The 16,504-nt window shown below is 36.3% G+C and overlaps 1 protein-coding gene across 1 annotated transcript; it reads right to left on the minus strand.

Moving 5' to 3' along the window:
- Positions 1–362: 362 nt before the first annotated feature.
- ss18 (SS18 subunit of BAF chromatin remodeling complex) lies at positions 363–13,279 on the minus strand. Its single transcript, XM_052548118.1, has 10 exons — positions 13,113–13,279; positions 12,025–12,101; positions 10,926–11,010; positions 8,549–8,675; positions 4,932–5,147; positions 4,682–4,846; positions 4,527–4,604; positions 3,136–3,258; positions 2,461–2,591; positions 363–1,146 (listed from the first exon to the last, which is right to left on the minus strand). Exons 1-10 carry the CDS (start codon positions 13,179–13,181, stop codon positions 1,120–1,122), a joined length of 1,098 nt encoding a protein of 365 aa, XP_052404078.1. The 5' UTR covers positions 13,182–13,279; the 3' UTR covers positions 363–1,119.
- Between the last annotated feature and the right edge of the window lie 3,225 nt (positions 13,280–16,504).

Raw genomic sequence — 16,504 nt, forward strand, 5'->3', positions numbered from 1 at the left:
TGAACCAGAAGCAGTCATGTGGTTTTCAGGCGGACAAAGCTTTGGTCATCATAGATCTTGTGCATTTGGCAAAACGAATCAAGCTCCGATACACTGCTTCAATATGAAATGTGTTGTTTTTTCGATACAAGCTTTGGCGCTTCCGTATTGAACATAACATCACTAGTCTTTGGTCGCACCGAGGTGATGCAAACACCCTCCGAATGCAGTCTTCGAATCAAATAAGACAGTCTGACAAAGTTGAGTTTAAGGCTAAAGTTACCTACCTTGGGCAAAGTAGATGAAAATGGTCAGGTTTGTCCAACTGAAGCAAATATTTATCTGCTTCATTGATGACTGTCCATGATTGAAATACAACCCACTACAGTACCAGATCGGTTTAATCAAATTTCAGCAAGCCATACATGTCTATTTAAAAGGGAACGTCCCACCTTCAAAAACGAAAGAAAATTCAATACAGTCAATAAGCACACAGGACGACACTTTGAGCTACTGTTCAACACGTGGACTCAATCTGAGCTCTATTTGATAAAGCATAAAATACATTTATACATCTTAGCACAGTTTTGAACCAGAAAACCATTTTCCACCTCTCCACCAGCCTTCATACGCAGCTCAGCATTATTGCTTCTCTAACATTTGCAGGAGAGGAGAAAATGTCACAAAAAAAATAAAACAACGCACAATGACTTTTATTAGAAAAACAAAACAGGTTTCACTGCTGTGTGTGTTTCTGTATTTTCACTGATCTCTTAAGTTGCTGTAAATAAGGCAGCTGTTTCACTTAAGGCATTGCTGCTGTGAAATTGCTTCTCTGTTAAACTCAAGAAATGCACATATGAGTCGACAGGAAATTCTTGATGTGTACGCTTTCTCTTTTGTGTCAAATGAGTATTATAGGCGCTTCACAATTAGATAACCTGTGCTGAGGATCGAGCCAATCGTTGATCGGTTAGTTCAAATGCTTGTGGCCGAATGAAGAGTTCAGTCTATATTAGCGGGGAAGATTCATCTCTTCATAGGTGATATGTAGAGATTTGGAGAGCACAGAAGACCTTCATCAGATCACACACAGCTCCAAACTGGAAATGCTAGGGTGGGAAGTCAAATGCTCGTCATCTATTGCTGGTAGTTGCCATACTGCGCCTGTGAAGAAAGATGCTAAGTCAGTGTAAGCCTGTGCTACAACACGGCTAGTACGATAGATTTAGTAACTGACAGTGTTAACTGAAGAGTTAAAAAGTCATGTCACACTCAAAAACATTAGTTTGCATTACTGTTTCTTTTAAAGATGGAAATATTACAGATTAAAAGTGACATTTAATTGTCTCATTTAATGATTCCAATACAGTGAGAAACAAATGTTTGCAAAACAAGCTGATGAAAACCGTAAACCACGGCTTTATGGGGCTTGTTGCTTTTATAAAATGGTTATTCCATGTATATAGCAAGGTTTCACAGAATAAAAGAGCAAATAAAGTGTAATGCTATTAATAAAAACAGTATTCTTCCACCAAACAATGTAGTTCCTCAGAAACAGGTGTGGTTCCAATAGAGTGGTTGCCGAGCAACACACAGAAGTAAACAAAGACGTGTGTTTGTAGAGTAATTTAGAACAACTTCAAACACTGCTCAGCCAATCAGAATCAAGGACCGGAACTCTCCGCTTTATGATGTAACTTTGTAACTAATTGTAACGTAGGCTCATTTTAACAAAAACAAACAAACAAAACTTTCCAGAGCAAATTATATAAAGATTATTCAATTAATACATACTTTCTTGGGATGCAAAATGGCAAGATAAAAAGTCTTGTTTTATGAGGAAATGATCAAAATAAAGGGAGTTGGTGAATGAAGCAAGAACAAATATCTCCCAATGACCTTGAACAATCATTTTAATTCTAAGGGAAGACAAATTTTCATAACTCGGATGTTTCCTCTTAAAGGGACAGTTCGACCAAAAATGTTAAGTCTGTCATTATTTACTCAGTCATGTTGTATCAAACGTGATGAACACAAAATAAGATATTTTGAAGAATGTGGTTAAGCAAACAGTTGCCGGTCCACACTGACTTTAACAGTAGGGGAAAAATATAAAAGGCACTAGGGACCAGCAACTGTTTAGTTTCAATCATTTTTCAAATTAACTTTTTATGTAGAAAGAAACTCATTCAGGTGTAAAACAACTTGAGAGTGAGTAAATGACCATTTTCATTTTTGGGTGATCTATTCTTTTATTGTTAATAAAATAAAACACAGAAAAATAACTTGCTGCTCTTAAGTTAGTAAAATAACTTTTTAAAATTTTCAACAACTTTTCACTTCATATTTTCTAGTACCATATAGTATCGGTATTCATAAGCAGTATCGGTATCGATAAAATGTAAAAGATACCCATCCCTAATTCACCCAGATCTGGATTTGTTGGCAGTGCTCTGTAGTGATGGGAGTGTTTCTCACCTGGTCAAAAGCATAGGGGCGCTGGGGCTGTCCCTGTGGGGGTCCGGGCTGAGGCGCTCTGTAGGCTGAATACTGCTGCCCTTGACTCTGGGGGTAGTTTGGGTACTGACTCGGAGCGCCCTGAGACGGACCTGTTGGTATAAAAGGAGCATTGTTTACTAATGGGTTTACTAGATTACTAACTAAATTCATCAGGGCTGAGATGATAAATCAATGCAGAATCAAATTGTCTGATTCTGAGATCTTGTGTAAGGATTTGGAAACAAGCAGAGTGCGACTGTTTGTAAAGCATGAAGCGCCACCTGCTGTTCAAAACTAAATTCATGATTCGAGAAAGAATCACGATGCATTCGGAAAATCACAGAATGGGTGTTGAATCAATTCTCAATTCATGACGCATCGATCTACTTTCCCAGTTAACTGATTAAGAAACCTTATGTTCACAAATTGTGCAATGTCAGAAATGTGTACATCATTAAACTTAGGTAAACAACATCTGGGCCATTATAAACCTAACTAGTGAGGACAGAGTTTATATCACATGAATAGCCAAACCTGCACACACACACACACACACAGACAGAGAGAGAGACAGAAGCAGATCTTGATGGTAATGCAGTCATCAATGACTGACTTCTGATGTCTCAGATGTGACTCCGTCAGTATATTTCCTACCGTAGGCCTGCTGCTGTCCGGGGTATCCCTGCTGTCCCGTGTACTGTTGCTGCGGGGGGTAACCCTGCTGCTGCGGGGGGGCCTGCTGATACGCCTCTTGCTGCTGACCATACTGTGCGTTTCCTACAGGAAGAGGAACAAGCCACTCATGAAACATCAGCAGAGCTACCTGCTAAGTGAAATGAACCGTGTGTTTGCAGGAATTCCAGCTATGAGTGTTTGCATCATGCACAGTTATGTATACGATAACTGATATCACATCGAAAAAAATTTATTAAAGCGCCCCTATTATGGATTTTTTGAAAACACAGTGCGTAACACAGCTCTGAGTGAATGAAACATCCCTGGAAGGTTTTAAATCTAAAAGTGCACCATGTATAAAGTTAGTGTCTGTCAAAATGAATACAAAATTAAATAAATAAAAAAACCTCTCTGAATCACTGAAACGAAAACGCTGTAACATGTTGACTTCACTGAGTTGTGCATCGCGGACCATTTATCAGCTCGGACCACGACGCAAACAAACTACAAACTGGTCCGAGCTCAGGACAGCTTTACATGGGAACCAAAGTTGATTTTGCAACACTGTTACTGCACAGCGCTACAAGACCCAGTGAGAATCAAATTCTCAATTCTTCAAATTCAGCACAGAAACAGATCAGACAACACTGACGCAGAAAACCAGAAGCTGTAACAAACCCTCTACGCACACTTTGGAAATACAATCGCCCTTACATTATGGTATTAAGCACTATTTAATGATAGTACTTAAGTGATTAGAACTAAAACTTGGTAACGGTGTATTCAGTGTCAGCCAATGAAATTCCAAGCTGTGCATTAGCTCCGCCCATTACCAGATAAACCGGCTTATCTTCTGCTTGTTCTAAAAAGTGTAATAATTCTAGATGAACTCCAATATTTTGACAGGAGAAGAGAACAAAGAATATAGTTTACATGTAGCTTGTGGATTCAGTGTGGTTAATTATTTATTGTAATAAAAATAATCGTTAGATTAGTCGACAGAAAAAAATAATCGTTAGTTGCAGCTCTACTTACAAGTATTTCACACAACTGTTTCCAGCACTAAATGATCCATGATTTGGATTTTATTTTCAATGGGATGACCAAAATAAATTGTGGTGAACAAATGCTTATGTAAAATAAAAATAAATACATCAAATCACCATTATAACCTGTAGAAGACAGCGGAGGAGCACTTTTTGGCTTATCAGTCATTCATTTATACTTTTCCCTTCATATTTTGAAATGATAAAATAACCATCAATATTATAAAATATCAGATCATCAAGAAATCAGATTTTGGCAGAGTTTCGCTCTTTTTTTGTATATGAAGTCAATTTATGGTCCCACCCCAGCTCAAGTCATCTTACCCTCTGGCGCCCCCTGTGCTCCATGGCTGTATTGCTCCGTGTAGTACTCCTCTTGACCAGGATACTGCTGAGGAGGGCCTGAAAACACACCAAAAAGACATTAAAACAGCCAAAATCTCAGCGATTCAGTATTTTATCCAGATATTTCAGTATACCTTGATGTGGTGGCCTGTAGGGGGGCATGGGCCTCTGTCCCAACACGTGATTGCCTTGACCCATCATGCCCATGGGGTTCTGCTGCCCCTGGAAATGCTGCCCGCTGCCTCCAGAAGGGGGCATGCTGTACTGTTGGGAAGGAGCCTGCTGGTGCATCATAGCCCCTACAACACACATGCACCCAAAGCAAACCGGTTTTGTGATTGTGTGGTTGATATTATTGTTAAAACATGGTTTTGAGAGGAGTACCCTGATTGGGCTGCATGGTCATGTTGGGCCGAGGGCCGTAGTTGCCCATGGGCTGCCCCTGACTCATGTTCATCTGCCCCTGTGACTGTATTCCCTGCGAGGAGGGCACTGTGTGGTTATACGCCCCCATGGAGCCGTGGTTGCTGGGTGTCATGTTCATGGAGCCGCTGGGGGTCTGGTTGGGCCCCGGGCCCTGCATCGACATGTGCGTGGGACCTGCAGAAGCAGACGGTTAGAGGTTAAAGGATCATGAATAGGGCCGTCTTGGTAACTACTTTTTGTTTACACCAATGTTTATATTTATATTACTGTCAATTTAGGACCATTTATGCAGCTGGTTATATAATAACAGTATGACGATATATAAAAGCATAATAGATCATGTACACCATTTCAAAGAAAAAATAACCTTTTATTTGTAAGAATAATTTACTGTGTGTAAAACATTTTCACATTAATCTTTCACATTAATTTGCTCTCTTCTCTTATTCAGCTTATAGCCAAAATGTTCCCACACTTGAGCTAAAGATTGTGACTTTGATGCCAGGTCTAGGTCTGATTTCCATAATGTGGAAAACGTGGACGGAATCCAGTCATAAAAACAGAATTTACTGAATATCATGGAATTTATATCATTATGCTCTATTCATTGTTTTTTAGAAACCTTGCACTATTCCAGTCTGTTTTAAATGGTGTTCTTGAATTGAAATTAAGACATTTCATAAGGCTATTTTAATAATAGGTTTGAATAAATTATGTATGCATTCAAATGATTAAACATGCTAAAACAAAATTTGACTACAAGAAAACATATGGTGCGAAACGTAATTTTTGTTAAACTATTACAAAATTGAAGTGCAATTGTATAAGTTTCTGGATTTTAACTTAATTAGACATGCTTATTAATACAATTTAATGCAACCATGAAAAAGGGAGTCAAAAAAAATGTAAATGAAAAAAAAATGGAATACGGAAAAATTAAAACAGAAAAATGGAATTTGGAAAAAAAATTAACAATTCATAGCACCCTACAAGTCCATTGGGGCTCGTTCTTCCTAACTGGCTGTAGTTGTCACAAAACACTTTATAACGCAGCTGGTTCACGCCTTCTCTTCACCTGCAGCTGTGTGTGTGTGTGTGTGTGTGTGTGTGTGTGTGTGTCCCCTTGGAAGGGGGCTATTAAATATAGGATCCCCAAAAAGAACAACATTCCAGAAGATCCCTCCACCTGGAGAGATATATCACAGCTCCCCACTATATACAAGGTGTTTATGAAGTGTATTTTACGCTGAATTTTACCCTGGCTGCTGGAATCAGGAACATTGTCAACAAAACAAGAAGCACACATAGAGAGACAGTCAATGAATGAGCATGTATTCTGTTTGAAGACTGCCATCGATGATTTTAAACATGAAGTCTCCCGTTTCTATGCGGCATTTCTCGATTTTCGAGACGCCTTTGGCTCTTTACCGCATAGTGCAATACTTCATTCCTTGGGGAAATAACACTGCTGGAACAGTACATACATATAATCAAGAATGTATATATGACAATTCATTTTTGTGATTTGCAGACATCAACTAACGAAACGAGTTAAACTTGAAGTTGGGATTAAGACGGGGTGTCCCTGACACAAATCATACAATTACTGAGCTTCTCATTATTATTCATAAAAACGGACTCTCACGATCCAATCACTGCGATGTATTATGCATGAGGTTATCTTACAGCAAGAGAAATCAAATCCCATCATGAAAGAGTTTCCTCGCCGTCAGTTCACCTCTGTAAAAACATGGCCGTAACAATATTTAATGTATAACAGTGCTTAGAGCGTGCGCTCAATGCTCAATTGATCTGTTATTCGTACAGAAGAAGCCCCATAGTCTGGCACTGCAAGTGATCTGGACATTAACTGCTGAGTTTAACCATCAAAGAGAGAAAGTTCAAACAAGAACAAAAAAAAAAAACTAACCATGCCTTTAATATCTCTATTTAAAATATAATAGAGTATAATGTGTTGTAGGTCTGTGATGAGAGACCAGTGATGAATCCATGGCACTTTAACACAAACCCCTTCACAGTTAATGTGAAAATACAACTAAAACAATCCTATAAGCATCCAATAATCACATGAAGCAAACTATGTGAAGATGTAAATATATTAGATGTATATTAGTTATTTATATCATTTACTTTAGTGTACCAGCACAAAAATGAATCACAAACCCATTCCAAAACAATTCCTGATCTACGTTTTTTTCTTATTTAGGAATAGAGTTAATATACATTTATTTGTGCATTTTTATGCAATTACTTACATAAATACTTCATAAAATAATTACAAATGAATAAAATCAAAACACTTGTAGGTTAAGAATTCTAACCAACTAAATATAGCTTCAAAACGAGCAAAAAAGGACAGAAATTAGCCGTCAGAAGCGGTTCAGACAGCCTTAAGGCGGTTTCACACTGAATGTGAAGAAACCAGGCGAACTGTGATTTCACACCGATCGTCTTCTGCTAACACACTCCTGCACACTAGGTGGCGCCGAGCAGCAATGCTTTTTTCTCAGATATGCATCGAGTATATAGATTTAACATCTTCTGCTGCCTAATATACAGTAATTTGACACCAGAAACACAAACTATCTTGTGTTTAACCTCATGTGTGAATAAATATGTCTCAGACACCAAAGAACACTTCCTCCAAGAGGCTTGAAACGAACTACCAGCAAACTGTGAGCAAGTCTACCTTTGTTTTAAAGCCAAATGTTGATTAAAATTTGTTATCCTTCCATAAAGTGAAGAATAAAGACTACTCATGGTATTATTCTTGAAAACCTTCACATTTGTCACGATGATAACTTTTTATTGTGCGATATATTGCCCCAGAAATAATCGCGATAAGAGATATATTATTGCCATCTTATGCCACTGAATTATATAATCCTACTATAACATCATAATAATACAAGAAGGCCTAGACACTTTCAAATGACAACACACTTTTTAATTCTTGAGAACATTATTAAGTATCAAAATATTAGAAACCTTAAATACTTGAGTAAACAGTAAATAAACATTCTATAACAAAAAAGGGCATAGAAACAAGTACAAAAATAGCACAAAGAACTTGAATGGAGGTTTTTTCCTGACCTTCATTTCTCTGTAAATTAAAGGTGCACACTATTACTGGAAAACACCGTCTTTACTTAGCAGTCAGATGTGTGCATACGCACAAAGGCACAGATCCCTAAACAAAGGAAACTTATTTTTTGGTAGAAGCATTTTTTATATTTGAACAAGCACCTCGTTATGTTCGAGAAGCTGCAAAAGATACAAGTACAAAAAAACACAGTGACAGTCATTTATATGTAAATATAATGGGCAATATATTGCATCACCAAACTCTTTTAGAGGTCATGTACATATATTGTGCGATAAGTCGATATATTGATTATAGCAACAGGCCTATTCTCAACATTTGTTCACAAGTGTCTAATTGTTTTGCACAGTACTGTAGTTTGCAGGTAGTTTCCCCCAAGCAGTTTGGAGAAGTGTCCCGAGTTCTCCTCAGTTGCTGGGGTTTGACGGTGAGTGCACTGCTCTGAATGTACCTGGCATCTGTCCGTTCATCTGGCTCTGCATGTGTGCTGCGGGCGGCCCGTCTGATGCCATACTGTGACCGTGGGGCAGCTGTGGACTCGCTCCGCTCTGATTCATGGCCATGCTCTGAGACGGAGGCTAGAGAGAATCACAGACACACTTACTCATCTCATTCCTTTATCACTTTTATTTAATAATTCCTGTTAGCCAAAATGACAGTCTGACATGTTTTCACTAATTCAATTTCATAATTATAGGTTACTTAATAGCCTTTGAGTCAACCTACACCAACATACCTGCTACCATTTTTAAAGGGCTATCTAATCTTAAATTAAATTCAAACCCAATCAAGATCAAATGAATTATGCACATTTAATAGAAATGTACTCTGGTTTCTTATTTTATTATATCTTAGGTAGACGTACCAGTATTCGTGAATGCAATATATCACGGTAATGAATATGCTCTTCATTTTCATCGTTGGCTCTACTAAATACCGTGAATAATTATACATTACAAACTATTCAGAATTCATTTTATGAATACTTTTCCCATCAACTGGTCAGAATGCAAAACACTGCTGTATGTAGCTTGAAAGACACGTGTGTGCTCTGATGTTAACAAGCACGCATGAGAAGCACATGAGGAACACGTGAGACACACGCTGAATGAAACACATTCACTCTCTGACAGCAGATGGCGCTAAACTGCAGAAAATGCAGCCTGGAAACCCCATAAATAAAGCAGCCGCACTACTTTCTAATACAGATATAAATATTATTAAAATAAAATTGTGAATTTGCTATTATGTTTATCAAAGCCAATAATTAAGTATTTAGACAAAAGGCTATTCATTTTCAAACTTTTTTTTTTATTCTTTTGAGCATTCATTAATCTTAGGTATTCCAATATTTAATAAAATGCTGTTAAAATCGAACATTGCCACAGTGCTATTTAATGAGCTAATATGAACAAAACTTCTATTTTTAACAAAGATTAATAACTTTTGTAGCATTAATGTTAATGGTTAACTAATGAGGTCTTATTGTAAGTGATACCTATTGGTCTTTATAGCTCTTTTGCACTTTATTCCGTGTAAAACGTTTAACTTTATATATTTTTCTGTATTGCATTTTTGTATTTAGACATTTTCATAGACTTGAAAAAAGCATTTGATACTATTGATCATAAAACTCTGTAAAAAAAAATAAAATAAAAAAATAATACAAATAAAAACCTTAAAAAGTATGGTATCTGGGCATTGCCCAAAGATAGATTACTGACTATCTAAGGAATGGATTTCAGTTTGTTCAATTCACCAATGGAAGATCTAATAATTCTTGTGGGGTGCCACAAGGATCAGTGCTTGGCCCTAAGCTATTCTTATTATAACAATATTTGTAACGTGTTGACTTGATTAAACTGTGTCTTATTTGCAGACAATACAATTTTATTTTGTTCCAATCAAAATTTGGGAAAGCTTCTGGACACGGTGGAAGCAGAAATTAAAACATTAAAAAAAGGTTTGATGTTAATAAACTGTAAACTATTTTATTTGGCAATAAACAAATACAAATGTTAAGATCAGAATTGATAAGTTTGAACTGGAAATGCTAAATTAAATTAAATTATTAGGGGTCATTATTGACCACAAGATCAGTTGGAAATCTCATTTAAAGTCAAAAATATCGAAAACTCTGGCTATCATGTCTAAAATAAAATACATCCTTGATTCAAAGGCCCTAAATATACTGTACCAGTCTCTAATAGTGCCATACATGACTTACTTCTAGGAGATCTGGGGAAATACAAATAAAACCATAGTAAAACAAATTGTTATTCTGCAAAAACACGCAATACGGATTATAAATAAAACTGATTATTATCATCCAACAAACCATTTATTTAGAAACTCCAACCTATTAAAATTTAATGACTTAGTGAAATTTAAAAATGCTCAAATAATGTTTAAAATAATAAATAATATAGTCACAGATTGTGTCCAGAACTTGTTTTACTTGTTTCCTTTCTTTTAGTTATTGTATGTAAGATGACTTTGGGTCTGTGTGTTGTGTGTAAAACAACTAAGGTTTAAAAAGGGTGGTGCAATAAGAGTAACCTTTTCAGTCTAAATTTCCTTTCTTTTTTCCCCCAATTTGTTTGCTTGTAAATTGTATTTTACCTTATTCTGACTGAAATAAACTAAACAATCAAACAATTTAAATGCTCAGTTATTATTGTTATAAGAAAAAATTAAACCTGTAAAATACTGTATTATGACCACTTTTCTGAATCTAAGTTTCAATACCATGATAATACCGTGATAAAAGTATCAGCAAATAGATCGCATTCTGATAATCAGACGGGAGACTGGGAATAAATACTCACGGCGGGAAGCAGAGACTGCATGTTCTGATTGGAGTCTGCTATTGTGGCCAGATACACCAGATTTCTGTGTAGCATCTGCTGGTAGCTGACAGAGAGCAACGAGAAAACAGCTTTGATCACTGAGTGAAGTAACGAGTAACGCAGCATCCTACATCATTTGAGAAAGTGACGTGTGTGTCTTAAAGGTGTATGTTTTGTTGTAATTTACCCTCCATCATGTTATATCATCTACATATAGAGTCTCTTTCTTCTGCTGAACACTAAAGATATTTGTAAGATATTTTGAAGAACGCTGGCAGCCACAAATGTCCATAGTTTTGTTTTTTCAATTATTGTTTCAATTATATGAAAGTAAATGGAGACCAACAACTGTTTGCTCACCCACATTCTTCAAAGCATCTTTGTGTTTGGCAGAAGAAAGAACCTAATACAGGTTCAGGATAATGTGCACATAAATACATCATAACACAATTTTATTTCACCCTCATTTTCATTGTTTTGTACTGGGTAAAACAGTTACACTCAGCACCTTAAAGGGAAAAAATACATTAAACCACAATATTTAATCAAAATGCCATTTTTAGCATAATTCATGCATTAATTGTGAACAGGCTTTTACTCCGTTAGCAAGGCGTTAAAATGTTTAATTTGTTATTATCCACCTGGTGTCACTATTTTCTCAGGTTTGACCTGTAGAGCAAATATTCACCCTTTTCTGTTTTCTGATTTTGCTGAGAAAAATATAATTTAAATATAAGAATATGGAATGGTTATTTTTTATCTATTTAATATGACACTGCACAAAAAATGACTGGTCGGGACTTCAGTGGGATTATGTAAAGAAACAGGCATTTAAAGGCTTCAAATCCTGAAAATGAATGTATTTGTGCTTATGATCAGGACTGATGCTGGTGAAGAAATCTTTCAGTGAATGTAAAAAAAAAAATATTGATATATAATATGCATTTCATATTTTTAACAGACATTTTTGTCCTTCGAGTACCTCTGTGTAACTTTTTTTTTTAAGTGACGAACAAAGTTTTTTTTTTTAAATCTATAAATAAAAGAAACACACAGACTTTTATGCCAGAGATCTTACTGTGAACATTCAGCTGTCTTCCCTTTACTCTGGAAGTCCATGATGCACTGAATCAACTGATTGTTTTCATCCAACAACTGCAAATGAAACGACAAAATGTTAACTAAACGTCAAAATAGAAAAAGAACAAAATAATACAGGAAAAATGAGTAAAAGCCTAATCGTATGCTGTCATTACATCAATCATCACTGAAACAAGCACACATAAATTCACGAAAACAAATCAAGTAATAGCTTTTGGTCATCAAGTGCAGACAAATCAGTGCTACATGAGGCTGGATGACATATAAATTAACCTGTTACCTTAAAATACTTCCATGTCTTGGCATAATCACTAATCAGCAGCTCATTAAAATAAAACCTAAACATTAATTCAAGCAGCGATGAATGCTAATCAACAGACATGAGTAATAGAAAACCAAAGAAATAAAGCTTCACTGACCAAATCAGACACGAATCACAAACTTCGACTGATCAAATCATAAATTAGGAATGAAAAGCCGATAACCATATTTACAAAAATATACTAACGTTTGACTAATTAAATCTGACAGGAATAATGAGAACACAGAGAATAAAAGTGGGCTGACCAAATCAGACCCGCGTAATCGATGTAACGAGAAATCGGCTATTAACAGACGCGCTTGTAACAAAACATACGATTAATAATAAATCAGGTGAACGGTAACTATACTAGAAACGTTAATTAGAAATCACAGGCACGGTTCTTTCTGTTTGACCGTGTAACACTACGATGGTTTCACACAATCCTCTATTGTGATTCATCATAGAGCCGAGCATGTAACGTTAGCGTTAGCGGCTAACAAAGACACAGCAAACTGAGGCGATTTCAACCGTTTAAAACACTACACAACGACTAGAGATCAGAAGCGCGACCTGCTCGTGTTTTATTCTGTAGGAGCTGTTGAATACTACAACAAAAATCTCTCTAAAATGTTTTGTGTTGTGGTTTTGTGAGAGTGTTGGCGGGAGAGACGTTACAGCTAACTAGCCGTTCCCACTAACGTTACTGCAAAAGAAATCACCCCTGGCTTCATTCAGCTTGAAAAATGATTCAATTAAATTACCTTTTGTATCCCGGCAGGCGTTATATCGCCTTTAGCACGCTGCCGAAGCGGCGCGAAAGCCACAGACATGTTCGTTTATCGTCAGAAGAGAGATCAGCAGCAATCAACACACAAACACACACTGAGCGAGAACACACGCGCCGAGCCGCCAAACCAGACCGATCCATCTCTCGTGATATAGCGGGGGGCGTCGCGTCTCTCATCGCACTCGAAACAGAAAAACCGACAAGAGTGAATCAAGAATCAAGACGCTTGAAACATAACTCAGCGTTTACAATATCCAGAACTTGGTATTTAAATCATGAAGTTCCGATTAAAATTAAATATACACGCAAGAATAGCACCCACACCCCTCTGTTTAATAATAATGGTTTGTTCCTGAGGGTCACAGAGGGGGATTTCCAAATGCATTTGCGCAGCCTGGTTAAAATCAAGTTAAAATCCAATGCGCGGAACGGTGCGGTCATGTGTAAAATGCAATACAATGTGTGCAACATGGTGCAAAATGTACATTCTAATTCAATTACCCTATGTAACTATGTAACATAGTTCAAACTGATGATATTATAAATTCGTAACATACAGTCTGTAAGGTTTTTTTTCTTTCTTCTTTTTATTTCTTGTGCAGTAAGACTAGACGAATAGTTATTTAAATGCAATTATTTTACATTATCCTTTTTTTTTCTCCAAAGAATACATTTTCCTCCTTTTTTTGTTCCTCTCTGACAGATAAACTAGCAAAATAAGGGGAAGGAAATGTTACTCATCTCATTAACATTCGCAAAAGTCACCAGCAGAGGGAGCAAAGAGGAAGGGATGAATCAGTAATGTGGCATCATCATTGAGATAAATATATAAAAGAAAAAAAAACTGTGTATGCATATCTATATGCATATTCTTCTTAAACCAATAGAAAAGCACATGACCAGGCTCTATAAAGCTGCCAGAGTTTTATGTGTTTGATAAACATTGGTAGGAGTGAACTGGGTGTAGCAGCTCCTCATGCATTGACTCATCACAGTCGCAGTTAAGCATAGAAACTAAGGAGCTCAAAAGGTCAAAATATCTATAAACCAAGTTCCCACCTTTCCACAGAACACAGGGTGTTCATGACTAACCCACCGCCGTCTTATCACTATCATACACCGTGCAATCTGCCTGTCGTCTCACCCACCCTGCTGGATTCCCAGCACTAAATCCTCTTGATTCGGGAATCCCAACACTGACTGTGATTTATCAGTCTGGAGTTCGCTCGGTGACAGTTTAGCATTGACTCTGATCATCTCTGTGAACAAATGAAACTCTGTGACAGTATAAAAATAAAGTCCATCTCAATGTCCAGATGAGAAACAGAGCTGCTATTGAAAGTCTCTGTGTAACCGCTGGAGCTCTTATCTTCGCTAGCTGATTGAAGTCAATTATTAACCTGTTGTTTAAAGAGAGAAGAAACACACGGTGAATTTTTATGAGAGTACAAGAACATAGTCTGGTATCATCTTTCAATTTTCTTTTAAAGTCACCATGGAATCCAAATAATGGACCATTCTTATTTTTACAATTTCCATTTCATACCAAGTTTCCTAAAAAGCAGGGGGGCGGGGGGTTTAGACAGAGGTTAATGGGGTGTATATAATGTTTCATTAATATTCTACAATGGAATGTTCACCCAAACATTCTGTCCTCATCTACTCATGTTGTTCCAAGCATGCATGAGTTTCTTTCTTCTTTTTTGTTAAACACAAAAGAAGATACTTTGAAAAGTGTTGTCATCCAAACAGTTAACAGCTATTGACCTCTACTGTATTTTTATATTCAGAATTTGGTCTCCCTCCCCTTCATGAAAGAAAGCATTGTTTGTGTCACAGAGGCTCTCTCTACATTTATTTGCATAACTCGCATAGCTTTCATGGACTATTATTTATAGTGACTAAAAATTAGAATTCTCTTCATTCTATAAAAAAATGTTGAACTTGAACTCGGTCCCTCATAGACCAGCTCTGTCTTTAATATCCACATTGTACCAGTGACTCCTTTACTCCCACATAGTTGCAAAATCCTTGGCTTCATTTCCAGTAATTCTGGCCAAAAAATATTTTAAGAGCAATTAATGGGTGTCTTATCTTGACTTACTTTTGTTTGGGAAGATGTAGAAGAAACAATGAAATTGTCTCTTGCATTTCTTTTGAGTTGTGAAACGGTTTAAGGTGAGGATTGGATGGGTGAGTGGAAAAGTTAAACTGTTATGAAATACCTTATTTAGTGTATTTAGTGTACACTATTGAGTGTAAACGTGAAATTGAACATCCTTTATATTTTATACTTGATTCCGTGTTCATTTGTAGCTCTCATCTCAACAATTTAGTGTCCTTATAGTCACTGTTACAATACAGGAGTTTGCATTTAACACTTTTGCAATGTTTATAATACCTGAGAAATTACTCTGACTTGATTTGGTATAATGGTTATTCGCATACAATATAATCACTGCACCGGAAAATGTTCATTTCAATGTTGTGCATTGAAATGAAGAACATACTGCTTACTATTTTAAAGAAAAGACCTCATTTGTTTTGACTTGTACAAAGACAAACAAAAGTCAGCTATTCTATATTCTTTACTATTTTTAAATAGACATGAATAGTGTTTTAGGCAGGAGGTCCTTGGAAATAATCAGATTTTGAGCATTAAAAAGTTTGAACACTGAGATTAACCTGTAGAGAAGTAATTTATACAAATGATTTCCTAAGCAGAAAAGGGGGAATTAAAAGATTATCCAATAATCCCGCATTTCACACTAGTGCCAAAAGTTAATCTTTTGTAATGTCTAAAGTTAGTCATTTAGTTACCAAGGGCATACGAATTTCAACAAAGAGCAATGAACACAGGCCTAACTGAAACGACGAACTGTAAAATAAATAAATAAAAAGACCTGTCCAATTTGCTAAATCTTGAGTTTAATTATTTAAAATCACTGCATACCCAGATGAACTTAAAAAAGAAGCATGTTTTGTTATCTCTCCCATGAAAACCATGAACACGTTGTTTCTGGGTGAACGTTCCAAAAGTCCATTCTTTTAATGTTACATTTTTTAGAACGTTACATGTGAACATTCTATTTTATAATTTTGCCGACATTTTTGGGAATGTTACTTTAGGATGTTTTCTGAAACATTTTAAAAACGATAGCTGAACATCCAACTAAAAGGTTTAATATAAACGATGCTTTTGTGCCAAGTAACATTTAGAGAACATGAGTAGCCGAAAGCCATAACTCTGAACAAACGTTAAAAACTTTGAGAGCCAGTGATAGATCTGAGAACGTTCACGGTGAGCTGTAATGTAATGCAGTAAGTCTAATGTAATGCAATGCATGTTTTATATGTTTTATATTT

Source organism: Carassius gibelio, chromosome B2, assembly GCF_023724105.1.
Source record: "Carassius gibelio isolate Cgi1373 ecotype wild population from Czech Republic chromosome B2, carGib1.2-hapl.c, whole genome shotgun sequence".
Taxonomy (NCBI): Eukaryota; Metazoa; Chordata; class Actinopteri; order Cypriniformes; family Cyprinidae; genus Carassius; species Carassius gibelio.

Bases quoted from the DNA above. Each gene is read 5' to 3' on its own strand.
- ss18 (XM_052548118.1), bottom strand. From the start codon at position 13,181: ATGTCTGTGGCTTTCGCGCCGCTTCGGCAGCGTGCTAAAGGCGATATA. The intron at 5,148-8,548 runs GTACATTCAGAG...CTGCTTCTGCAG, and splicing joins GATGAACGGACAGATGCCAG to GTCCCACGCACATGTCGATG. The intron at 4,605-4,681 runs GTATACTGAAAT...GTGTGTTTTCAG, and splicing joins CTACAGGCCACCACATCAAG to GCCCTCCTCAGCAGTATCCT.